Source organism: Myotis yumanensis, unplaced genomic scaffold (assembly GCF_028538775.1).
Source record: "Myotis yumanensis isolate MYYU_CA2020_CCGP unplaced genomic scaffold, mMyoYum1.0.hap1 SCAF_14, whole genome shotgun sequence".
NCBI classification, from domain to species: domain Eukaryota; kingdom Metazoa; phylum Chordata; class Mammalia; order Chiroptera; family Vespertilionidae; genus Myotis; species Myotis yumanensis.
Window position 1 is genome coordinate 26,246,253 of NW_027223765.1, and position 27,931 is coordinate 26,274,183.

The following is a 27,931-nucleotide window of genomic DNA, read 5'->3' on the forward strand; positions in this document are numbered from 1 at the left end:
CCTTACTGTTCCAGCTCTGAACCACACATGCAAAGCCATGGCATGCAAAGGCGTAGCAGTAACCAGTGTGCTAGGGTCCATTTTTACCATTTAAAAAAGGTGTAGGCATCAAAGCTCAGTTTAAAACTTAGTCTGCCCTGTTTGTAACTAGATACAGAAATATTAGTTGAGAGCATATTGTGTCAAACCTGTGGGAATTGTGTCCTCATTGATTTGTGCTGTTATCCCTGGAAAGAGCACATAAGGAAATAAGTCTTCCCAATCCAAATTTCCTTTTAATAAAACCTTGGCAGAAGCTTCTCTAATCCTAGGTTTCAAGTCTTTAAGAATAATTTTGCTGGGTGATGCATGCTTTGATATAATATTTTAAATAGCATCATATTGCTTCAAGACATCTGAGGATTTAATATGCAAATTACTGTATCATTTCCCCTCTCTCTCCATGTGGGGTGTGTGTGTGTGTGTAGAGAGAGAGATCATATCAAATCAGTTGTTCATATCAGAGTACCAGACCTTGGGCAAGTCAGTTAAGCTCTCTGGGCTATCTTCTAAAAGCACTAAGTTTTTGAAGCATTTCATAGTTATAACATTCTTTTACCTAATGGGAGTTTTGTTTCTTTTTAAATTATAGTTGACACACATTATATGAGTTTCAGGTGTACAACATAGTGATTCAACATTTATATACCTTACAAAGTGGTCACCACGATACGTCTCGTAACCATATTGACACCATACATATTTATGACAGTATTATTGACTATATTCTCTATGCTGTACATTACATCCCATGGCTCACTTATTTTATAATTGATGTTTGTACCTCTTAATCTTCTTCACTTTTTGAGATCACGTGCTTATGTGTGCCCTGCACATGCAGACAACATAGACTAACGTGTACCTCTGAGAGCTTGGGATAATGTGAGTCACATATGTATAAGGACTGTTCTCTTAATGTTTGTTTTATAATTTAAAATATGGAGACTGAGAGGGTGGGTTAAAAGAAGATTAAAATATTTTTTGACTAAATATGGGATCCACACACCTAAACCCAGCTTGTAATGTATTCCTTACTGTCCCAGCTAAACCCAGTCCTCACCATCACCCCACCAGTACCAACTCCGAGTTGGGAGTTATATAATAGCATGGCGGTGCACGGAGCTACTGCAGGTTGAGAGGTGGAGGAGGAATTCTGGGCCGAGTCTCCCAAGGTAAGTAGTAGGATTGAGTGGGAACTAACAGGACAGCAAGTTTCCCAGCAGTTTCCTTTCCACATTCAGGGCAGGGTCCTGCCAGCTCCCTTTAAGCTTTATGCACATCAGGGCACCAGCTCTGGAGAAAGAAAAACACAGCAACAAATAATCACGCACTTTTGAAAAATATACCTCATGTGCCACTTCTTCCTCGGAGCCAATACAGGCCGTCGTTGAAACGTAAGTCGCTGTTTCTAACCTGCTAAGGTGAGAACCAGAGCTAGTCTTTGCCTCCTTTCTCGATTCTCATACCCCATTAAGATTGAAGCTAATTTGTCACATTGACAATGAGGAATGTAATCATTCAAAGCTGAATTAAAAAGGGAATTTATACAGAACAAAACCAATAAGCCAGGCAGCCTTGACATTTAATTTTCTTGGAAACCTTTCCCATTGAACCAGGAAAGTCTGCGCACCACACATTTGCAAAATGAAAAGTGGTGTGGTCGGAGGATAATCTCTGTATAAACGATGGGTGAATAATTTGAAAGAGGTTGGCTGTTACAGATGGTCCTTTCTCCTTCGAGTGTCCTTACCTCCCCCCGCCCCCAACCCTGAAATGGCATTTGTGTGTTCCAGCTTTTAGAGCCACTTCTATTTATTTCATTCCCCTTTTCAGAGGTACAGAAGGTTTGGAGAATGGATGGGGAGAATTTCTATTTGTTTTTGGCTGTCAATTCCAAGTTTGCACTAACTATTAAGAATATTGTTGTTTCTTGGCCTTTAAGCTCAGAGCCTCAATAAATAGTATCTGTCCATCTACCAAGAGTTGCCTCAAAATCCTAATATGAATTATTTAAGTCTAGAGGCCTGGTGCACGAATTTGTGCATGGGTGGGGTCCCTCGGAGTGGCCTGTGTGGATCGGGCCCCAGCTCAGGGCCCATTGGGGTACAGGGTGGGCAAACTTTTTGACTCGAGGGCCACAATGGGTTCTTAAACTGGACCGGGGGGCCGGAACAAAAGCATGGATGGAGTGTTTGTGTGAACTAATATAAATTCAAAGTAAACATCATTACATAAAAGGGTACAGTCTTTTTTTTTTTTTTAGTTTTATTCATTTCAAACGGGCCGGATCCGGCCCGCGGGCCGTAGTTTGCCCACGGCTGGGGTAGCAGCACCTCCACTGCCGCTTGCTGCCAGTGCTGCATTGCCCGCCATGTTCCCCTGGTGGTCAGCGCATGTCATAGCAAGTGGTTGACCTCCCAAGGGGACAATTTGCATATTAGGCTTTATATAGGATTAATTCAAGACACTGGCTCTTTAATCCTTAAGGTGAGCTGAGCATATTTCAGGATCCATTTAGCTTTCTTGCTTTAGTCAGGATAGGTAATGCTAGTTGTTTCAACAAAAAGTCAAAATCTCAGTGGTTTGACATAAATTTATTGATGACTCACATCCTGATTCAATGTAGATTGGTGGAAGGTGAGATGGGAGAAGGTGCTGTTCCATATGGTCACTTAGGGACCTAGAATTTCTCTATAATGTGAGTCTGCTATCTTCTCAGATTCATCCCTCCACTGGCTTCTCTGGATCTTACAGAAAGGGATGTGAGAAAGAGAGTGGAGGATCTTACAGGATAGAGATGGGTGGGTCTGTATCCAGGTCACTGACCAAAACTCAGTCACATGGCTGCACCTAACTTCAGGGGAACCTTGGAAATGTAATTCAGCTCTGTGACCTGCAGATGGAAGAAACGAGTTTGGTGAATCCATTGTTTTGATTCTGCCTTGGTTTCCTTTTCTCTTGCTACTCACCCATACCTGTCTGTGCACACAGTCCTAGTCCTAGGGTAGTCTTCCTGTGATGATACCAAGGCATTTAATCTGACTTCTCTAGTGGTTAGGCATATATTCATTGGCTCCCTCTTTATTCCATTTGCTTTTCTCTGGAAGGAGGTGTCCTTTACCCATAGAGGAGGACGTTTCTACTGTCAGGGGTAAATGTGTATAAATACAGACCCTGCTTAAATCACCATAATTTCAAAGTGGAATTCCATAGGGAGTGAATGCTGACTATTCAAAAAATACAGTGGGAAGTAAGAGGAGAGCTCATTTATTTATCTATTATATTGGGAAAAGCTTTAAATGGTCTTTTCCTCTCTACCACACTGCTTCTCTATAGGGAATAAGAGAAAATTACAGGGCTTCAAGAGACCAAATGATCAAAAGAAAACCAAAGCCAAAGAGATTTCAGCTAAAATAATGAAGGACTAAAGTGTCACCAAGATATCTAGTAACAGAAGATTACTTGGCACAATTTGAGATACAGTGTTCTAGAGAGTTTTGTTTATTCTCTTTAACCTTATTCCAAAATTCAGGATCTAAGGAATTCTCAACTCAAGTTGATTCTTGATTAAAAAGGAATTCTAACATATGAAGGACTTCTTAGATGGGGCCAAAAGAGAGAAACACTGACAAGGAACTGATAAGAATCAGGGATTGGCATATATACTTCAACTTTTAGTGAGTCCTTTAGCAAAGCATGGTGAAGGCATAGATTGGCATTTTATTGGGCATGCTAATATTTCACAGGGGAAATTTCTACCCACAGACATTTAGGTCCCATCAAATATGGTTCTATATGCTTTTTCTTAGAATTCCGTCTGCAAGATGGCTGTGGAAAATGAAGTACTGCTTTCTTATTGATTATAATACTGGCTTCAGCTACCAGCAAGAGGCCAGCATTGCAAGAAAAATCCCATCTCCATGGCAACAGTGATCTCAACTTTTAACTTGATATCGCATGACAAATTATTTTTTCTTTAGCTTGAAAGATTGCAGATTTGTGAGTGTGAGTGTGCCCTTTAGCTCATCTGGGCCAGAGGGCTAATGTCCAGGCTGAAGGCCTTCAGGACTTTTAATATGTCAACCCTGATTTTATTTACATCAGGGCAAGAAGTGACACTTAAACCATGTAAGACGTCATTTTCTTACCCAGAAACAATGATCTTTTTTTTTTTTAATTCCAGGGGTATCTCATGAGTAGAAGAATAGGAAATTTGATTTGTTTAACATCCCAGAATATTGCAAGACGCCACCTCCCCCAAATGGAGCTAATCCAGTTAATCTGTTGGACATTATTACCTTCTTTTCCTAAGTTATCCTTCTGCTATCATTAAGCTTCTTAAGTCAGTGTAGCCAGTCCTGTAAGGGACACCTGACCTCATGGTCTAGAAAACTGAGCTTCTCTAGAAGCTGTGCTGTGCAGAAATGTCCTGCCATCTGTTTTAAAACTTTAAGGTGGCAGCAAGTCTGATCAGCCAGATATCTGCAATAAAGAAGCAAGGACAAGTCTGGGGATGAGAGGAGATTTGACTTTTACTGATCACCTGTGCCGTGCGGACACTGTGTTGGCTGCTTGAAATACTCAGAGACCATCAAGAAAATGAATCCCACTGTTTGGGAGAACATATTTGCCAATGATACATCTGATAAGGGGTTAATATCCAAAATACATAAAGAGGAGACATAGTAATGATCTCAGAAGAATATGTAGTGAGGGGAAATGAACCAGGCAAGGGGGAAGCTTAGAGTCTGTTTTGTATCTACAGGTAGAACTGAGGCCTCCATGCACAAGGATGCAGTCCATTGTGACAAAGTTCACATAGACTTGAAAACATCTCCATAGATGTACTTCTACTCTGTGTCATGTGGCGAGATACTGAAATACTTTTTGCTACATATCTTTTGAATTGTGTATTCCTAACCAGGGCAATTTTGCCCCAAAGAAATGGAAATTGGTTCTTGGGAAGGAAGGGAGGTAAAGCAGCTTGAGTCTTAAATATTGCAATAGCTTGTGGCCCTCAAAACTCAATCCTTTCTGACAAAGTCTTATTCCTCAGTATTTAACTTCTCTTACTGTGTTTTCTTGGGTAGCATACAAGCAGCATTGACACTGGGTTCATGGAAGATACACAAAATATATGCAGTGCTACAAAACTATGAGAAATTGGTGATTGTAATTGTAATTGGAGGACTTTCTGTCAATCAGCTCCTCAATCTCAGAGTAATCTGTTGAGAGGTAGCTGGTGTGTGCCTATTGGATACTTTGTGGATGTTGCTTGTGGGTGGTTGTCAGTGCTTTTGTGATTTGGGCCTTCAGAATTAAATAAAAGTAGTTTACAGTTTACTGTTCTATACAAGTTATTCATCATTAATTTTATAAATAAAATAAAAATATCAACAATATCTAACAGATAGCTAAGTTAAAAATTATTTACTTACGCCGAAACCGGTTTGGCTCAGTGGATAGAGCGTCGGCTTGCGGACTGAAAGGTCCCAGGTTCGATTCCGGTCAAGGGCATGTACCTGGGTTGCAGGCACATCCCCAGTAGGAGATGTGCAGGAGGCAGCTGATCGATGTTTCTCTCTCATCGATGTTTCTGACTCTCTATCTCTCTCCCTTCCTCTCTGTAAAAAATCAATAAAATATATTTTTTAAAAAAAATTATTTACTTACATCAGGCAAAGTTAAAAGTTAAGTTTACTAAAAATAATATGTAATAAATTAGTTTTCTCAAATGTTTTGTTTTTTAGAGAAAAAGTTTTGAATGATTTTTGAAAATTGATTACATTGCTATTATATAACTAATTTGCATATTTTGTTTCATACATTTTTGCTTATATAAATAAATTATGTTAGAATCAGCAAATACATTCATATAATTAAGTTAAATGTTAATAAATTTTAATTTAACTTTCAACTTGAAATGTTTATTTAGTCATCTTTAACCCTTCATTAAATAAAAATAGTAAGCTTTGTACTTACTCTGTCTTTGTATAAAACAACATTTCTCCCTTTTCAGACTCACATTTTCATTTAGAAGGCCTCATCCAAATGTCAGTGTGTATCAAGAGCTTGACGATGGAGAGCACTGGAACACAGGTGGCTAATTGTTTTCTGAGATCCTGGCTCATCCCCAGTTTGACTTTTTGGAAGTACTGCTCAGTTTTCTTCAATTCTTAGACCTCTGACCTTTAGACTTCTGATTTGGGTTGATTTGCAAGGCACAAATGGCTTACATGTTTGGTTTACCTTTGGCTGTCATTGTTAAGTCTTTTAGGTTCTGCGTGAGAGGTTTATTTGAAAGTAGTTGTTTTAGGATTTAATCATTCAAGTCAACTCTGGCTGCCTGTGTTTAAAATTTTAATTCAGTGAAAGGTCTAGTTCTTACTGGTTGTGTATAACCACAGCAGAAACAAGATATGCATTGCAATTATTTTGTTGGTTTTCCTATCACATAGCCCATTTTTCAATACACCCTCCCCATATGGGGTTACTCATACAGCATTAATATTACTAGTCTAAAAAGTTGAATAATGGAGCTGTGTTGTATTTCTAAATTAACCATTAAAATTCAGATATACCTTACTAAGCTCTCAGTAATAGCTAGGAATGCTAACTCCAACAATCCGTTTGCACTAATGAACTGTAAACGTTTTCCCTATTGGGAACCAATGAATTATAGTAAGTTACAGTTGGAAGAGACCTTGGTGATGGGTCTTTCTGCCCCAACTCCCTCTTTCCTCATTTATAGGTCCTTTGAAGATGAAAATGATTTATCCAAGATAACATTTGTAAAATCCTGCCATAACATATTAAATGGGTTCAGAAATTCACTTGCACAAAGCAGGGGTTCTCAAAATTCTAGTATTTTGGCACCCTGGAGGACTTACGTACAGATTGCTAGTCCCACCCCAGAGTTTCTGATTCACTGAGTCTAGGGTGGAGTCTGGTAATTTGCATCTCTAACAAGTTCCTGGGTGCTTGGTGGTCTGAGGACCACATGTTGAGAACCACTGGTGTAAATCATATAGTTACATTATTGTGATGTCATTGACATGATGAGAGTGAGCCTACGTAGCTAGCTAGCCTAGAGATCAGAGGATCCAACTGTGTGATCCAGATCTATCAAGTGCAAACTTGGGTTAGGCACCACCTACTGGTGGTTGTCTAATGCTGTGTAAATATCAGTGGACATGACTTTGGGTCTGGTAGCTATCGGTGACTTCAAGGACAGTGACATCCCAGCTATCTCATGATTAGTGGGCATTTGTTTTGTTGTTCTGATCGGGAAAGATTGAACCGTGGGAACCCAGCCTCCATCTCTCTGCTTCCCAACTACTGCCTGCTGCTTCCCTATCAGCCTTGTCCTCAGGATCCTCCATATATCCTCCCTTCCCCAGAAGATGAAAACATTGTCCCAACCTCGTTTGAGATGCTGGAGAGCCAGTCACATTATATCCAAAATTGCATTGGTTAGGGGTTTTAAAGAGGCTGATGGTAGATCTGTTGTTTAATGTACTCATCCTCAAACTCCTGCCTCACTGTCTTCATTCGGCACCATGGCACCTTTCTACCTTTACCCTGTTCTTCTCAAAATCCGTCTTGAGCGTTTAGCTGAGATTCTATCTCCTTCAAAAACCTTGCACTACTACTATCCAGGAAACAAAATGTTTTCTTCCTCTGCTCAATGTCATTTCATGCTCAAAACAGCCCGGCCTGTGTGGCTCAGTGGTTGAGTATTAACCTATGAACCAGGAGGTCACAGTTTGATTCCAGTCAGGGCACATGCCTGTGTTGCCCAGTAGGGGGTTTGCATGAGGCAGCCAATCAGTGATTCTCTCTCATTGATGTTTCTCTCTCTCCTTCTCCCTTCCTCTCTGAAATCCATAAAAAAATATTTTTAACAAAAAAACAACCTTGCTGTATAGGTGTGATGCCTGTTATACAGGTAGGGTACTGACTCAAGAAGGTTAATATATTCTCTGATTTGTTATAATTTGCTATAATGTAATATAATAATGTGTCTAATACAGCTGGTAAGGACAAAACTGGCTAATGAGTGGTTTTTGACATGATTTTCTCTCCCTCTGTTGAATTGCAAACTCCTTGAGGGTAAGGATCATGTCCCATTTGCTTTTATTCTCGGCCCCTGCGACTGACACTCAATTTTTTCCAAAGAAATAAATGTCCAGGCTCCCTGCTCCTTGGGCTCCATCTCCCTGCCCTACTTCTCTCTGTGCTGTTGGCTGTGGTCCCCAATGGGAAAAGGGACCCCTTCTCTTTGGCCTCGCCCCCTGCTACTGTGCTCCCCTCTAATGCAGTCTTCAGGACAAGGAACATCACTCTACCTTGGGAACAAGCGATTTAGGGGTCGAAGTGGTCTCAGCTTTATGCCAGGTTCCCAGTCTGCATGTGGCTTCCACGCCCTCTTCACTTCACTGAACCTCAGTCTCCTCCCTCTCAGTCAGTGTCTGCTTGATCTTGGACGTCCCTCTGAAGCAAGTACCAGGGCAAGTGAGAGATTTACCAAAGAGAAATTGGGTAAAAGATCACAAAGAGCCCATGTTATATGAGAGACGATAGATCTAAATATTTAAGAAATTTCAAATCACTCATTTTCTGTTTAGAATATAACTTGCAAATGTGGTTTCATTTATCATCCCACTTCCTCTGTCTCTCTTAAAACTGCCAGTTTCAGGAATGAGAACCAGAGGGACTGGCTTCACTGTGACTCTTGTTCTCTCTTAGGCCGGGGCAAGGATCTCCTGGGAGTGTCCCCCGGTCCCTCAGGAAGTCTGTTCTAGTATGTTCTTCCAGGGTTCTAATGTGCACTCAGAGTTAAGAACTGCTAGATTATGTTCTTGGTTTCCATCCTGGCTTATCATGAGAGCCATCTTGAGCGCTTTTTGAAAACGCCCCATCTAAGAATGTATTAGGATTCCTAAGAACAAGACCTAGAAGTCTATTTTAAAAGTAGATTCTGACCATCAGCTGGTTTGGGGAACATCAGTCTTGGTACTTCTGGATATTTCTTCTAACCCTTCCAGTCATCAGAGCAAGGTAGAATGAGTTAAATGAGTCATTTAAGGTCCTCACAGTTGAGGTCAAATGGCTTTCATCTATATTCTACACCTATTTCATATTGACCCACCCTACGCTTGCCCACATATTTTTTTTATTTCATTGTAATTTTTATTCAAGCTGTACATTCAACAGATTTTTACCTGTCCCATGGAATCGCTTGACATAAATTACATTCATGATTTGAAAGATTAAATCGGAACCACAGATTAAATCTGTCTTCATACAGCTCGAGAATGATCTAAACCCTTATGTGGGTTGGAAGGGAAAGGAGAAAAAAGAGTCTGAGGTCAAAATATAAAATTTAGCAGTGACTTTGATATTGTGAATAACTTCACATACTGAAATATGTTGCATGTTAAAAGCATGCGTGTGGGTTCATATGTTATTTCTACATGTAAAACATTCCGATAAGAGTTTTGCCTACATCCAATGGCCTTGCCTCCCCTTCCATTGTAAAAACTGGGCACATTTTTTCAGAAGAGATGTGTGCTGCCCAAAGGAAATACACATATTTTTAGGTCCCCAAATTCAATTTCTGGGGACATTTTTCAGGCACTGCAAAAGAAAAGAAAAATGAGTTTGCTGTGGACAAGAAATAATCTTTTTCATAAGCAGTGCAGTCAAAATGATAGAACTTGCTCCTTTAGTATTTGGCATTGCTACAGTATCATTTCATTCCCTGACCTCAATGCTCCATCTTTAATAGCAAAACCATAAAAGGGGAAGTGTGGTATGTATTCTTCATCTTGCACTAGAACCTTTCTGTCTCCTGAAATGAGATAAATGGTCTTAATACACCGTTATGCCAGAACAAGGAGGTCTGTATCATTCTGATAAGCCTCAAGCTCCCCATCTAGTTTTACCCCTTTGCTAACTTCAGTGACTGTGGACAGCATAACACCCTCCCCCAGCAAATGCAAATAAACTCCAGCCGGTCCGGAGGAATAATGAGGCAATTACTTCTCAGTCCTCCAAGCACAATCCACATGACAGTCATACCTCCGAGATATTGCGGGTTCCATTCCAGACCACCGCAATGAAGTGAGTATCCCAGTAAAGTGAATCATAATCTTCTTCCTGGGGGTGGGGGGGAGCGGCGGGGTCTTGCCTTCCATTGTAAAATACATTTGTGAAGCACAGTAAAGCAAAGTGCAATAAGATGAGATCTGCTTATAATTGATTCCCCTTTGTAGGCTTCTCCTTTGCATGAGATGGACAATTTTTGCCCTTTTGTTTGGAATTCAGTATATCAGTGGATTTGACAACCTAACCACCAATATTTCATTTTTCAGAGAAGTAAATATTAAGGGGAAGAGAGGAAAGGCATTCTACTGAGTGTGGACCTATGAACCAGGAGGTCACTGTTTGATTCTAGACAGGACGCATGCCTGGGTTGCGGGCTTGATCTCCAGGAGGGGGCATGCAGGAGGCAGCTGATCAATGATTCTTTCTCATCATTGATGTTCCTATCTCTCCCTCTCCCTTTCATAAATCAATTTAAAAAAACAATTAATTAATTTAAAAAAACAGGGATGGATAACGTCTGGCCCGCGGGCCATACAAGGCTCAAGAAATCATTTGGTCTGGCCCTGCCCAGGCATTAGGGGTGAGTTAATTAAATGTTTGACCAAATATAGCAGGCTGATTTTTAAGTTGATAATTTTGTATGGCCCGCAAATCATGTTATAAAGGTTCCCCACCCCTGTTTTAAAAGTTTACTGAGTGAGAGCCTGGAGCCCAGGCTGCTGGAGGACTGGCCGAAGGAAGTCCGGGCAGAGGGTGGATCTGACCTGCTTCCTCCATCAGTGTTTCTCTCCATAGACGGACACTCTACTCAGTTTGCAAGAAAAGTGCTCATGCAGGTTCTGCACCAGGAAAGCCTTATACACCAGAAATTGTGCAGCCCTATTTCTTTCTCTTTTTTTTTTTTTCAGCCCTATTTCTTTTGGCTTGTAGTCTTGGCCTACATGAACTCATTACTGGTATTTTAAAATAGAAAGATTCCATTTTTGGCTTCTCTGGAAAATTTAGAGAAAATATTTTTGAGAGGAGTTTCAGTTTCTTTAAGAAAAACAAAACTAACCAATACCGATTTTGCTGCTGACAGTTGGCTGGAGTTAAAAAAACACACACTATTTCCTTATTCTTTCTTGTTCACCATCGATCGTCCCAGGACTCCCAGACCTGACACAGTGGCAGTCACTGTAATTGTGTTCACACTGTTGATCACCAGTTCAAAGGAAAGTGAAATGTATCTTGCATAAAAGTGAGAAAATTTGGAAGATAGGCTAGAAGAGCCATAAGTTTCAAGAAAAAATGAGAGAGAACATCTATTTCTGTATGGAACTGAAGGATATTCCTTTGTTTAAAAGGCAACACATCTGTATCAAAAGAATTTGACTAAACATTCCATTACAACCCAAACCCAGCCCTGGGTGCATGTGCATCTGTTTGTAACTTAGGGTATAAGTGAGCCTGAGAAACCTTCACATTTGCCTTCGTGAAGTGAACCAACACTCCCAACGCTCCAGCCCTGGGCGGACCTGCTGAATGTCAGTGTGTTCCTTCTGTTCTCCCAGTTCTCTTTATCCACAAATGACCAAAAATAGCATATTTGTACACTATTAGCTCAGGAGAAAGGGAGAGACGCATACAATGTGCCAGGCACACAGTAGGTACTTTATTTAATTCTCTCAGCAATTCTGTGATTTAGGTAGGTATCAGCTCCATTTACAAATGAGAAACTTGAGACTCAGAGAAGTTAACTAACTCACCTAAGGTCACATAGCAAAGCTACTTAGTGGCAAACCTACCTGATTTTTTCCCCTACAGCATGATGCTCCTGCTACTTACTAAAATGCTTTCCCTGAATTACCACTTAACACAATGACCTTACCTTGCATTGTGGGTTGATAAGGAACAGCTATGTGATAAGAATATTCTGTTTATACTCTATAAAACTGTTATTAAGGATGCTAATGCTTATCAAAAGATGATCTGTCTAATGATCTTTTTTCATATTTAGGGGCAGAAAAGTTTTATTTTTCTAACAAAATTTTTTAAAAATGTACTTCTGTGTATGCAGCCAGAAAAAAAAAAATAATGCTAGCTATTCTTTTTGCCTTTATTTTCAGGAAGCTCTAAGGGAAATGTATTGTCCCATTGCATCTGACAGTAAAATTAATCCTCCCTTTCCTCCACATAACTTTGAGTCTCTCTTTCTGATGTCATTAAGGTACTTTGACATGTTGATAATTCCATTGTACAGGGTGCATCTAGGAGTAAGCTTACTCAGATCCTTTTTAAGGAAGATGAAGGTATCCTATATAATAAAAGGTAATATGCAAATTGACCAAATGGCAGAACAACCAGAATGCCTGTGGCCTCTTGCCCCAGCCAGCCCACCCCTGATGGCCCCCATCGGGCAGGCCAGCTGGACCCCTCCAGTGCACGAATTTGTGCACCAGGCCTCTAGTAAGTTATAAATAAGAACCTTAAAGTTCAATTTATACCCCTAAGTGTAATTTCTAAATCTGATTTAAATATGTCATCATCTTGCCTTCTGCTGTTGGGAAAGAGTTGCTGACTCGTACTGAGCACTTTCTCTGTTGCAACAAGTATATCTAGTGCTCTTCTACTCTTTTTACAAATATGAAATCCACAGATCAGAGAAGTCAAACAACAAGGTCTTGCAGTTTGATCTTGAGCAAAGACCTTGACTTCTTGGTATCTCTATCCGCACCTGTAAAATGGAGGCATATGCTCTTTTCCACACTTTTGCAGGCCTGTGATATTGGCGGATATGTCAATTCTCCTGCTCCTCTCCCCCCTCATTTTCTTGGTGGGCAATTCTAAGGTATATTGGCCATCAGGTTAATCAGATCTTCCTTTGTCCTAGGGAGATGATAGCCATTGTTCTGTTTTGTTCAAGCTCTACTGTTGGCCTGGATTGTTGGTCATATTTTTGTCAACTGATCAATACATAACCTTGTTTTATATGTTTCTGTTTAAAGATACATTATTTAATATATATTGTTGATTCAGTAACTTTGAACTCCAGGCCAACAGCATTATAACATGCCTGAACAAAGGTTATCTAAGACATACATTTTGGCTGAGGCCCATCACCGTCTTCTGACACTTATGAACACTAAACAGCATTTCAACACTGTGCTTGGGAACCATTTCAAAAAGCACAAAAATACTGAAAACATGACACTAAAGAGCCTGGAGAAAGGATACTTGTTCACAGTATAAAATCTGAAACAAGAAGATAACATTGCCTTGTTTGACCTCAACTGGGAACATGGCACGTTGGACAACTCAAATTTTTCTCCACTCTGCATATGTCTGCAAATGATTGCTAAAGCACCAGGAGTATTGATTTGAGGGTTACAGAAAATTAGGGATAGTAACTCTTTGCTTGTTATATGGTGAACATTTTTCTAGTTTTTTTATTTGTATTTTTACTTAATTGTATTTTTTACTTCTGTAACATTTTATGTAATAGATTTTATCATTTTTCTTATTGCTTCAAACTTTGATTCCAAGTTAGTTAGCAAAGCTTCTCTATTCCCAAGTAACAGAAGAATTTACCCATATGTTTTTCTTTACTGTTTTTTCATTTAAATGTCTGACCCATTTGGAACTTATGTTGGTGCCTGGTATTGGTAATGAGCACAATTATCTTTTTTTCACATTACTCTGCCATTCTCTCAACAACGTGTAAAGGTTTATCTTTTGCCCACTGATTTGATATGCTGCCTTTATCATATCCTAAATTTCCATATAAAATTGGGTCTATTCATGTGTCAGCATCAAATTGTTTTAATTATAGAGGTTTTAGAGTATGTTATGTCTGGTAGGGCTGGCAGCTCTTTCCTCCCCTAGCCCCACCTTGTTGTGAGTTCTTTTTGGCTTTGTTTGCCAGGATTTTCCTAGCTATTCTTTCATACTTTTTCTCGATAAACTTGTCATTTCAAGTCAATTTTTATATAAAATATCAGAGCTTTTCTTTGGGCTTTCTACTGCTTTTTCCTTGCTAAGTGGACATTTTTCATTGAAACATTTTCAGTGGCCTACAAAAGATGAATTTTCTCCTGAGCCAATGGAATGTATATAATGTCCCACTTAAGCCAGTGGGAGAGGCAGCCTTCTATTAGGCTCGCTCTCTTTAGGGAGGGAAGGGTTCAGGTTACTTGCACCCCCTTGTTTCTCCTGAGCTAATAATCAGTGAGTTCCCCACCTGTGCTACTGTCTTTGCATGTTTAGTTAGATGTTTTCATCATCTTCCTCTTTTTGCTTTTATTCAGCCTTTTCGCTGTAAAACTCGGTATTTTCTTAAGATTTTATTCCAGAAATTAGTTGTCATCCTCGAAGCTCCTAAATTATTCCCTGAGGCACTCGATACAATTAATGTTTTCTACTACATAGTTAAAAAGAGGCTTTTGATGGGATCTCATTGTGGCTCTCATCCGTCCAAGGCAGCACAATTGACCCAAGAGAATCAGCCGAGAAACCATCATTATAACAGTAAGTGAGTTCAGTTAGGTCATAAAATTAATATATAAAAACTCAGTCATTTTCATGAAGAAGCAATTAGGAAATATAATGGAACACAAATACCATTACAGAGGCAAAATGAATAAATATAAAATGCCTAGGAATTAACTCAACAAGACCATAGAGCTTACATGAAGAAAAAACACTGCAAAAGTCCACAGAAAAGCCTAAATCAACATAGTTTTGAATGTATCCAAGGCCATGTGGTGCTTATAGTTGGGCTAGCCCTATGTAACCCAGATGATCTCAAGTGTCCCAGATATATGGGCTCAGTCTTCTCTTATTATGTGAATAAAATGTCCCTAGGCCACACCTTGTAGAAAGTCAAACAATTTCTTGAAAATCTCTAAGAACTTCCAGAGATGATCAAGGGGCATATGTTCTCCTTGATCAATACAAACTAAACTATTTCTCTGCTCTCCTGTTACTTGATCATTAATTTATTCATTTATTTAATCACTGTACGTTTATGAGTACTTAACATATCCTAAGCCCTCCGTAGATGTCTACTAACCACTGCTTGGGCTCCAGTGACTTCTACCTCTGTTCCTAGTCACCCTTGTCTTGGGCCATGGTGTCTTTTCTTTCAGCCAGAAAAAAAATCCTAAAAACTATGCACACCACTAAAGGAAAATTATATGGGTAACTAGAGAGTAAGAATCAGACTTTGGAACTTTCGAGGCTTCCAATTAATCTCCCCTGAATCTCCTGAAACAAGAGAAACAAGATCCAAAAATATTTTAGGACCTTTCAGCTGAGCACCATCAATACAGGGCTATTTTGTATAAGACTTTTGCTGATGTTTTAAGGGTGCTAGTGGTGAATAAGCATTGTGGGGGAGAAGGAAGACAGATAGAGTACATAAATACAAAAAGCATAAAAAAGATGCAATGAAAAATTAACTATTATATATCTTAAAGTTTGTGGGTCCTTTCCTGTGGAGAATTTCTCACTTTATCCTTTATTCTTAGCTCCCACCTGCTGCTGTTTTCTAGAATTGCCTTTTTTTCTGTCTCTTAACATCTTTTATCTTCTCAGCCTCTCTGATTTCTGAATCACTGAACCCCTCCTTCTTAGCCTTTGGGATCAAACCTCCTGTTACTTTATAATGGAGAGGAGCTTAGCTATCGCTTTCTCTCTTACTCATCCAGATGACACCAGGGGCTCAGGGAACTTCAATTTTCCTAAGCAACGAAGTCACTGAACTATACCACCACCCCCCTCCAAAATAATAGCACTTCTCACCTCTGAGAAGAATTCTCATCTCTGGAGCAACGGTCTAAAATATCATTTCTTTTTCTCTTTACCACACTCCAATTTTGAAGGGATCAGCTCTCAAAGTAATAAAGCAAGTAGAAGATAATTCCAACTACAATCCCAATGATTATTTTTCTGGAATGTAGTAAAATGATTTGGAAATTAATTTGGGGGATAAATAAGCTCAAAGAACTAGGAAAATCTTAAAAACAAGAGTAAAAATGAAGGACTAATTCTATCAAGAGTAATTTAAACAGTTATTGTTAGGGTGGAAGAATGAGCAAACAAAGAAGTAAAACCTGATACAAAGTCCAGAAACAGATCTAAAAGAAGTAAAAACAACTCCAAAAGAAAGTACAGGCAACTATTTATGTAATCCTGGACTAAAACTTTCTAACCATAGTAGTGTGAGTGAGTGTGCGTGTGCGTGTGCGTGTGCGTGTGTGTGTGTGATTCTTAAAATAAATAAATAAGGAAAAAATAGCATGCTTTATAACATGAATGAACTTTGAAAACATTATGCTAAGTGAAAGAGCCAGACACAAAAGACTATGTATTATATGATTCAATTTATATGAAATGTACAGAATAGGCAAATCCATAGTAGATTAGTAGTTGCCAGGGATTGGGGCAGGTGATGATAGGCAATGCCTATTAATGAACATGGGAGTTTCTTTTTAGAGTGATAATTTTCTGGAATTAGGGACTGGTGATAGTTGCTCAACTTTTGAATACACTGACAACTACTGAATTGTATACTTTAAAGGAGAAACAATATCTCAATTCAAAATCTTGAAGATAAATCAATTCTACTTGGGATACCATGAACAAAAAATCCCAGCATGCCAGTAGAGAATGGTTAAAGACTATGTTAAAGAAAAAAGTATTTAATGACACTGTTAAAGTTGTAAGGCAGACTTTATTCTGGATCATTGAAATGGGCTTAGGGACCGCTGCAATGGGATTTTACAGTGGGGTTGAGAGATTCGGCTCAAACCCTAATACATGTGGGCAAGTGAGAATTTAGGAAGGAACAGGGATCTGGATCGTTGGATAGAAAATACTAAGATAAAACATGAAGGCGTTCTGGCTAACCTGACCTGTCAGAATTCTTGCTGAAGACAAGCCAGGATGATCATCCCCTGTGGATAGTGGAGGATGAGAGACCAGATCATATATTGAGGGTGATTAGATATTGATGGGGCAGGGGGCGGGGGGCAGTTAAACTGACTTAGCAGGGTTCTTGCTAAAACTAGGTTTGACAAGAAAGTGCATGGAAGGGCCTATGAAGAAGGTTCAGGAGGAGCCTGACTAAAGCATCTTTGTCAAATGTGAATTAAAATAATTTTTAAAGACAAATGACTAATTCTATATAATAAAAGGCTAATATGCAAATCAACCAAACAGCAGAATGATCAGGAGCTATGATGCACACTGACCACCAGGGGGCAGACACTCAACACAGGAACTGCTCCCTGATGGTCAGTGCACTCCCACAGGGGGAGCACCGCTCAGCCAGAAGCCAGACTCATGGCTGGTGAGTGCAGCAGCGGTGGTGGGAGCCTCTCCCACCTCCACGGTAGCACTAAGGATGTTCCACTGACAGCTTCCTGGACTGCAGGCTGGGCTGAGGAACCCCGCCTCCTGTCCCCCCATGCATGAATTTCATCACTGGGTCTCTAGTAAATACATAAAATGCAAACTAAAGTAATGCGATGGAACATTTGCCTGTTTCCTTGGCAAAGATGGAAAGAAGTTATAAATTTTTCTCATTGGGTAGGTTGTAGTCTAATGGATATCCTGATACTGGTATTGATGAAGGTCAATTTGGCAACGTATTTCAAAAGCTGTAAGTTGTGTCCTTGTGATTTCATTTCTAGGAATTTACTTAAAGTAATGCTGTGTGCCATTTAAAATAAAGCAGTAAAGTAATAGTTACAACACAGAGAGAGAAATTTAGAATGTATAATATGTAAATGAAACTGACCAATAGTAGGGCACAGGAAAGGCTGGAGAGATAGGTCATTCGTATGTTTTTGTATCTTCTTACCTATATTTTCTGTTTAGCTATATTTTCCAAATGTTCTGTATTAGAGGTATCTTTTATAACAGAAAAGTTATTTAATATATAATTTCAACCCAAAGATTTTTGGGTTGTTTGTTTGGTGAGCACCATAGTGGAAATGAGATTAGAAATTTCTTGTTTCTCCCAGCCTGTGTGGCTCAATGGTTGAGCACCAACCTATGAACAAGGAGGTCACTGGTTAATTCCAGGGCAGGGCACATGCCCGGGTTGCAGTTGCGTGCTCAATCCCCAGTAGGGGGTGTGCAGGAAGCAGCCAATCACTAATTCTCTCAACATTAATGTTTCTATCGCTCTCTACCTCTCACTTCCTCTCTAAAATCAATAAAAATATTTTTTTTAAAAAGAAATGTCTTGTTTCTCTTGTTTCAAGAGATTCAGGGGAGATTAATTGGAAGCCTCAAAAGTTCCAAAGTCTGATTCTTACTCTCTAGTTACCCATATAATTTTCCTTTAGTGGTGTGCATAGTTTTAGGATTTGACCAATTGGCTAACTGGGAGTTTTATAACATACACTGTTGTCAATTAAACTATGGTGTATCCAGTCCAAGAATGTTTCCTCTACAGAGGCAGGTGTTTTACTGGTGGCCTTTATAACTAGGATCATGTTAAGTGGAGTTCTTTCTGATTATTGACTTGATATCACAGTTTTCTTCTCCCAATTTCCCAGACAGAATCATGAATAAACTGGAGGACAAGAAGGACCAGATGATACCATGAAGAGAAGTTTACAGGCCCTCTATTGCCAACTGTTAAGTAAGTTGATGTCGCCTTTCTTCTTTCCTACAATATAAAAATGTTATTGTTTGTCCGGTGCCAGAAACTTACACACATTCTGGAGGAAGACCAGGGTTTGGTCAATGAGAGAGGACAGTAAATTTTCCCTCTGCTTCATCTAAGTTACTCTGTTGCCTTGGGTATCCATTGTAATGTGGACTCTGTTACAATAATTCTAAATTAACATGTTCAGCATAGTTAATTCAAGAGTGAGTGTCAAAAACACTATTGCTCTTGTTTTTGTGGCAGAATAAAGGGTGTTCCAGTGTGACCCTCTGTAAGTTTCCCATGGAGAGGGAATGGTAGGCTGTGTTTTATGGACTTTGTTACTTGGCACCCGTTACCATTCAGTATCTGCACAGCCTTTGGCTTGGAATGTTTTGCATATTTATACATGTTCTTAAATAATGAGTGTTGAAAATGTAATTTAAGTTTGGTGACAGAGTGAAAAGTATTCAATTATGACTTTCTGCATGTTGCTCATGTGTTTTGTGGGTTGTGCTGCAAAGTGCCAGGTGCTACTTAAGGCCTGTATAGCCTTTGAGATAGGAATTGTTAACGAATGAATGTAAAAACCAATACCAGTTGGTGGGTTTGATGTTCAGACTGACCCACTCCGGGTCAAACAAAAGCCATTGAGTTGGGAAAATCTGGAATTCATTGTGTTTGTCTGGTTCTTGCCGAGGTAAATAGAGGGCCTATCTCTCTTAGGCTGAGTGGCTCCTTAACTTTTGCCAACAAAATAGCATGAAAAGAGATTGAGATGCAAATCATTAGTCGGCCCTTAGAATTTAGCAATTCAGGTTAAGTTGCACCCCAGTTCAAAGCACTTTATCTACAGACAGCATTCTGGATGGTATTTTAGTCAACTCATTTCTGCTGCTGAATTATAATCCCTGAAACACAGATCACGTCAACCCGTTTTCAGCCTGGTGGAATGTCGCCAAGAGTTATAGGGACTCTTAAGTCCTTTCTCCATGTATTCCATAGGACTGTGGGTTTATTGTTGCTTCTTTTTATTTTTAATGATAAGCTTTCTTGTTAAAGAAAAGGCTTTACAGATTGAAGAAGCAATGTCATCAAGGAATGATTAATTCTGCCTTGCCAGGAGAGGGGACATCTGAAGGGTAAATAAGATCACACACACACACACACACACACACCCTCAAGAAGGAGAGAGAGGCTTTGCAGGCAGAAGAACCAGGAAATGAAAAAGAGTATAGACAATTTGGGAGGCAGCAAAATATTTTTCACCTATGCTGATTATATGCCCCAAAGTTTTCATAATATTATAAGGTCCAATATTGTTTGAAAGGCATCAGGTGAGTATTCAGTGGTTCAGAGTCAAGTCTTATGCTATCACAAGGCCCTTTCAAAGTGGAGCATATGCAAAACCTGAAGGGGTTTCCTCAAAGATTATCTGGATCACTGCATAATCCTACTCTGCCTTAACACTTTCCTTGCAAACTCGCCTGGCAATGCAAGCAGCCCAGAGTAGGCAGCTTCCTACTGGTTAGGAGGAAGGTAGATAGTGGCCTTTGATAAACTGCTCTGATTACTAGGTAGCTGGTTGTGGGCTAGAGCCCAGCTTTGTACCGAGCTGGGAGGGTGGAGCACTCAGGCACTAGATTCAATTAGTCTGACTTCAGAGCATGATTTTCACAAGTTCATTGAGATGAAGTACTGTTATTGTAGCATTTTTTTTCTCATGAGAGAAATTGGATATTTAGAAAAATATCTGCCATGCATGCATACACATACACACATAATAGCTCATATATATCATTGGTCAACCAATTAATAAGTTATGCCTAGATTAACAGTGTCCACAAACAAAATGTTTTGCAGTGTCTAAAATAGACTTGAGAACTACAGAACCAAAATAAATTTAATATGTGATTTAATATAACTCAGCAAACTGATAATTTTAATTTTGAGTGGGGGAGGAGGGAGCCCTGATAAAGAGAGTGTTCTGATTATATTTTGTTGCATAACAAACGACCTCACAACTTTGTAGCTTAAAGCATTAACAGTCATTTATTTTGCTCACGAATGTGCAATTTGGGCAGGGGTTGGCAGAGACTCCAGTGTCTGGGATCTGGGCTGGCATAACCCCAGCAGCTGGAGGCTGGAACAGCTGGGGCTGGCCCGGCATTTATTGTTCCCTGAGGCCTTTTCACATGACACAGTGGGGCTTCCTCACAGCACAGTTGGCCTCGGGGTGTACAGACTTCCTACATGGCGGCTCACGGCTGTGAGGCCAGGGCAAAGCCTGCAAGGCTCCTTATGAATTAGGCTTAGAAATCCCAAGACAGTGCTTCAGCCACATCGTGTTGGCCAAGGAAGTCACTAAGACCAACCCTGGTTCAAGGGTGAGGGATTGGACTCCACCTGTCAACGGGAACATTAGTAAGAATTTGTAGTCATCGTTAGTTTACTGTAGAGAGTGTCTGTTAAAAACAAATAAGCAATTACTTACTAGTGGACATGAGCCAGTTCATGAGTCATAATCGCCAGGGAATCTGCGCCCTCTTGAGTACCTGCTGTGTTCACAGACATCTGCTGATCAGTTTCCCTGCATCCTCTCATTTATTTTAAAGGTACCTGTTTTAAGATAAAGAAGTGTTACCAATGAGTAGGTTAAGGACTGGTCCATGGTGACCCAGTAGTGAGTGATGGAGCTGAAATTCACACGTAGGTTTTTCTGACCTCCTTGTTCATGCCTGTCTTTTCTTCCTGCCTGGCACGTCTATCACACCCCAAAAACCAGCAGTGTGGCCCCTTTGCTGTCCCTGTGGCTAGGCAGGGGGGCTTCTAAGCCGTGATTGGTAAAGTGTGCATCATATTCGTTATGTCAGATGATGCTAAGAAAAAAAAACACCCAGGCTCTCTAGGTCAATGCATCACAATCAGCAGTCGTTGGGGCTTATGTGGGCCTGATAGGGGCTGAGGGATGCAATCGTTGGCAGGCAGGGCCACTGAGGTTTTAAGAGTTTACTTTTATTACAACTGACTATCTCTGCCTTTGTTTTATTTCCTGGGCTCCATTCGGTAGTGCAGTACTAACTGTTTCATCCTGCCAGCTTTAGCCCTTTGGGAAGGGTTAGCACATTTTACCTCACAGTGGTTCTCAACCTTCTGGCCCTTTAAATATAGTTCCTCATGTTGTGATCCAACCGTAAAGTTATTTTCGTTGCTACTTCATAACTGTAATGTTGCTACTGTTATGAATCGTAATGTAAATATCTGATATGCAGGATGGTCTTAGGCGACCCCTGTGAAAGGGTCATTCAACCGCCAAAGGGGTCGCGACCCACAGGTTGAGAACCACTGCCTTAGAACAACGACAAGCTTGAGGATGAGGGTGGTGATGAGGACCTTCATGTTTATGAAAGTATTAGTGCATATAAGCCACATAAACAAAGGCTCTTTATGGTCCTCGATAATTTTTTAGAGTATAAAGGGGTCATGAGACTAAAATGTTTGAGAACCACTGACCTAAAGATAAAGCCTAAATCCTTAGGTTAAGCATTCATGACTAGTCAGTCGTCTGGTTCCAAACTACTTTCATGCCTCATCTCTTACCACTTCTCTCCTTTATGCCCCTACCCCCTAAACACACCCCACTTTACCCAGGGGGTGCCCACAGTGTGTCCAACCACCACAACAGGCATTTCATCCCCAGCAAAATATTTAGCTCTGGGTCTGCATGTACTTGTTTCCCTGTCTTCCAGCTGCTTGGATTTAGGGACTCCATTTCATTCATTCCCCCATCTCTAGCCGAATCTAGACCTTGAACTATAGTGGGATTCAATATATGTTTAATGTAATTACCATATTTCATCAGATCTACAATTTCATTCATTGTAAGATACACTATTATTTATGAACCACTGAAAAAGAAAAAAAATGCTGCTTGAACTATAAGACTGTCACATACCATCAATTACATCTTACAATGTGGAAACACATATATGGATAAAATAGAGAATTACTACGGTGGATTATGGCTGACTGGGTTACATAGTCCCTGCCACAAAATTCTGCTTTAGGGCCAAGTTTCAGCAAACCCATCTGTATTCCCAGCTCCCACCCGAGGAAGGCGCCGTGTTACAAGGGAGCTTCCCGTTGGAAGCTGGAGAGAGATTCAAGTCGCTGGTCTGTCACTAACAGAAGTGGGCTCATGTAGTCTGTCGTCACGGTTGGTTTCTCCCAATAAATGAAAGGAAATTCTCTCTGAGGTTAAAGAGGAAGAATTGTTATAAATCGTAACTGACATAGTAGTTAGGTCTAAACAAATTGTTGACTTCAGAAGTGTAGGTTCTTGCCCTCGCTGGATCTGCTCAGTGGGTAGAGTGTCGGTCCACAGACAGTCAAGGGCACGTACCTCAGTGCCAGTCAGGGTGCTTTGCAGGAGGCAACCAGTTGATGTGTGTGTCTCTCCCCCTCTCTTCCACTCTCTCTGAATATCAATGGAGAAAATATCCTCTGGTGAGGATTAACAAAACAAAAAGAAATGTAGGTTCTTTTAGATGTTACAGGCAATCATAAAGATATCGCCTCGTGTATGTATATGAAATGAGGGATCTTCACCTTCTCCTCTGCCATGAAGGTGTCTTCCCTTCCCTTGTACACTGCCGGGTCCTAACCTCCATGGAGGAGACCGTGTAGCAGCCACAGTTAAGGGCTTGGATTCTGGATTGAGATTGCTTGGGCTCATATCCTGGCTGACTACTAATTCTTTCCAAATAATTTTCACCCTTTTCCATACAAAGCATACCAATTGAGGGGGCCTCCCTGCCAAGCAGCTGTTGGACTGCCTATCCACCACCCCCTGCAAATCCATCGCTCCTGGTGCTACTAACAACGCTGCTCTTGAGAAAATAAAGGCGCTTTCTGCTCCATTTAGTAGCAGAGAGCAGTTCATCTGCCTGCAGTTCTCTCTTGGAACCACCAATGGCTATAATAATGGTAATGACACGTTGGTCTTCTGTCAGATAATGGAAATGGAGGCATCCATTTCATCGACAGTGCAATTTAGTTTTTTAGACTGGATTGCACTGATTGGCTTTCATCTGTGTTTCTCAAACCTGCCTGTACGCTAGAATCCCCTGGGAGCTTTTAGCAAATCCCCTTGCCTGGCCAGACCCCAACCCAGATCAGTTAAATCAGAATCTTGGGGGGAGGTGGGGCGTGTGGGGCCTGGGCATCAGATGATTCTAATGTGCAACCAGTGTTGAGAATCACTGGCTTCGAGCGGTGGTTTAAAGCTTCATCATCCCACAGGATCAGCTGGAAGGCTTGTTTAAATACAGATTGCTGGGCCCTGCCCCAGAGTTTCCAATTCAGTAGATATGGGATGGGGACAATCATTTGCCTTTCTGAGTTTCCAGTGATGCTGAGGCTTTAGTCCAGGACCACACTTTGAGAATCACTGTCTTGGACTTACGAAGGGCTACTCTAGGTCAGGAGATGCTCTCAGCATCGCTGAATCACTTGAGTGCCTGATGATGAAGTGGATCTTGGAGCAAAACCAGGTTGACTTAGGAAATTAGAGGATAGATGTTAGGGAGGAAACCTATAGGATCACATTGTTGTAGGGTTAGAAACTGTTAGAACTTGAAGTTTTATGTTACTGGAACTTAGTTTTTGCTCTGTTTTAAGGATGAGAGGAGTGTAAGGCATGGACTAGCTAGGGTTATAAAGCAAAGGAAAACATAAGCGGGGCCCCTGGCTAGTCACTGCAGTGGGCCCCCTTTAGAATTTGATTTTATATGACTATTTCTTTCTCACTTTGTGCTGGATAATTCTTTTGAATTATCAAGAATTTGAGGCTGGATTTTTTGTTCATTATGAAAAGATTTGCAAATGTTCTCTAGGGAGAACAGGTCTCTGGTTCTAAAGGATAAGTCATTCACACAGAAAAATTGAGGAAGTAACACTTTGAAATGTGACATTAACCCAGGAAGTTTAGGCGTGTGGATTTAATGTCTTTTACATTTTAAGTTGTAATTTTTTAATTTGCATGAGTCAACAACTCTTATTCAGATTAACAAACCTTATAAGACATTCTTATTGTAGCAATGCCAGTGAAGACTGAAGAATAAAATATTTTAAAGAAACTCAGTTTTATGACTTCCGGGTACATTCGGAGGGTAGTCATGCTCACACTTAAGAGAGCTGTTGACTAATGCAAATTTAAATGTTAACTCTTAATGAGTAACTTCCAATGTCTATAGGAACATACCTTTGCTAAGACACGTGGTGTTTGGATGAAAAGGATGTGCTTTGAGCTCTCACTTCTTCTTTTAATAGTTACGTGACTGTACAGAATCCCTGACCTACCAGAACTGCTTCATCTTCCTTAACTCCAGTGCACAGATGATGAGTATAAACATTTACCTTGAGGATTGTTTAGAGTTAAGTCAGAAGGGTATGAAAACATTTTATAAGTTGTAAAATGCCTTCCAAACATGGATGTTGTTTCACTACTGTCCTCAGTTAACATTTCTTTTGTTGTTCTGTTAGCAAATCCTACTTAAAAGTTTAAAAAAAGAAATGTGAAAGACAGTCTAGCATGTCCTCACCCAGGTTTCAGTTCAGTGGAACCCCCATTAATGCACTTAAACCTCATCCAATGGGGACTAATCTAACAGGGAGATTTCTAGCTTATTAGGATATGGTAAAACTCTGAAGATTGTTCTGGATAAGAGAAGTTTGAGCAGAGTTTTTTAAATGAAGAAAGGGGATTTTTTCCAGCAACTTCATGTTGGCTTTATAATAAGACTTCTCTGAGAGTTTTCTGAAACATTTAATCATTGCCTTAACAAATGTGATGGACACTCGAGATTCTTCAGGCCAGAATCCAAGAAGAACCTAAGAGTTCCCAGAGACTAGAGTACAAACATGATTAATCGTATGGTTGTCAGACAGTGACCTGCTGCCTGTACAGCTCTGTGGAAAATTCTGGGGATACAAAGAGATGGAAAGCATAATCTCTGCTTTCTAGAAGCTTCTAGTATAATCAAGACGACAGGTACAGAAGATGAAAAGAAGATAGTATGATATAGGCTATAGTAAGAAGCAACAGGTCAAGCCAGGTTCTTGAATCCAACGTCACTAGTAATAATGATGACTTCTGATTCTTTTATGTACATTTTAATTGGTCCCAAAGTTGGAGAGAAGTCGTGATTAGTCCCCATAACCAGCACTATAGCCAAAGGAGACTGATGAAAATAAGCCTTCGTACTTCATACAGTGTTTTCACATCTCAAATGCAATTTAGTCATCCTGACAACCCTGTCGACAAGCGTAATTTTTATAACCATGTTACCATTAAGGAAATGGAAACCCAAAGAAGACAAATCCTACAAGGAACTTGGATCCAGGTCTTCTTACTCCAAGTCTAATGTCCTTTCCAGAGTCCCACAGCCCCCATATTTTACCTGAGTCACAGTCCTTGTGACCTACTAACTAGGCTGTTTAATGCCATCTGATTGTGTGTTTCTTCTTGTAGTTTTTCACCTTCAATCAGTGAACTTGTCCAGCCTTGTCCTTGCAATATGTTTCATCTGGTTTTAGAAACTCTGGTGGTTGGTATTTTTGTCCTCCCTGCCCCCACCCCTATGTCTGTTTAAAGAAATAAAACAACCAGTAGCAGGATAAAGAGAGGGTTTGCCCAGCCGGTGTGGCTCAATGGTTGAGCACCAACCTATGAACCAGGAGATCACAGTTCTTCCCAGTCAGGGCACATGCCCAGGTTGCAGGCTCTATCCCCAGTGTGGGGCATGCAGGAGGCAGCCAATCAATGATTCTCTCTCATCATTGGTTTCTTTCTCTCTCTCTCCTTCTCCTTTCCTCTGAAATCAATTTTAAAAAAAAATTTTTTTAAAAGAGGGTTTTTCTCCCAAGTCAGATATTGGCTGTGGAATATTTGAGAAAAGAAATGTTACAACCCATTAAGGCAATGGGCCATTCCTTTCATAAGCCGATGAATCTGTAGTTCATTTAGCCTCATTATTTTTGAGTTAGCAAGCTCTGGTTGTGCCATCCTTATGGCTATATTTTTAGAAGTCTTAGATTATTATAGCAACTATGAAAAAGGATGGGAAACGAAATCTGGCTCCCAGTATACATCCCGCTTGTTTCTTGAATTAAATTTGTCTTTATCTAGCCCTCAAAAAATGCTGCACCCACCCCTCTGCTGATTGAAGGCTGCTACCCTTGGGTGGCTGCTAACCAGGCCACCAGATGATAAGAGAGGTTTCAGGGCTCTGGCAGCCCTCCTCCTCCTCCAGTTGTTTATTCTGGATACCAGCTGGATGTGGGGGTAGAGGTGGAAAAGGCCAGATAGGAAACATGGATAACAGTGACATTTTCTTCACACTGCCAAGTGAAACATGAATAATTTGTGTCGAGTCTGATATTCTAGTCACGGCACTTAATGTGACAGGAGCAGAGACAGTCATGAGACATCCTGCATCAGAGGAATTCGGGAGGTAAATAAATATGTCAAACAATGGGGCAGCATCAGAGCAGCAAAGGGTAGGGAGTGTTGGCCCTTGAACAGCTTCTCTCACACTCGGTTAATTATAGAAAAGCTTTGAAGGAGTTGTAGTAGGAAATGAGAGTAGGGAATACTCTGAGTATGATGGATGGAAACTGATGCTTTACTGCCACCTCCTGGGTCCTACAGCAGCCAGTTGTCCCCTCATGCCTTGCTGTGTCCTCCCTGAACCTGCCTCGGACCTCTACCTTGGTGTCTCCCCCGGCACTCGTTTCCTGTGGACGTGAGAGCCCGGCCAGAAATCCATCTCAGGATTGCCTACTGCACACCCGTCGGCGTCTTCCTCTAGGGAACTGGATTCTGTTTCCTGTTAGTCCTCAGCACTGAGGGCCCGCCCTTGGCAGGCTGGTCACCCAGAGCTGTGACAGGGAAGCTGACCTGGTCTGGAGCCTTTGGGTATTTCCCCAGCTCCACAAATGAGCTCTCGTCACCTGTCCCGGTGAAGGCCAGATGGCTTTATACACCCACTGGACTGCCTAGGTTGTCAGCAGCAGCACTGTTTGCAGCTGGCTCCTTTTCTTCAGCTCCTGCTCCTGCCTCATCTTGGTTTTCTTTCACATCCT

At 40.6% G+C, this 27,931-nt stretch overlaps 1 protein-coding gene across 13 annotated transcripts in view; it reads left to right on the forward strand.

Moving 5' to 3' along the window:
* TMEM108 (transmembrane protein 108) overlaps positions 1-27,931 on the forward strand; it is a 291,266-nt gene that overhangs the window by 150,566 nt on the left and 112,769 nt on the right. For 10 of the 13 annotated variants that reach the window (XM_070391148.1, XM_070391152.1, XM_070391147.1 and 7 more), the window contains one exon: positions 18,696-18,781. In XM_070391148.1, the coding sequence (XP_070247249.1) occupies positions 18,742-18,781 (40 nt within the window). In that variant the 5' untranslated portion in view covers positions 18,696-18,741. The remainder of the gene's footprint in view (positions 1-18,695; positions 18,782-27,931) is intronic. The other 3 variants (XM_070391153.1, XM_070391151.1, XM_070391158.1) reach the window with 1 other exon arrangement.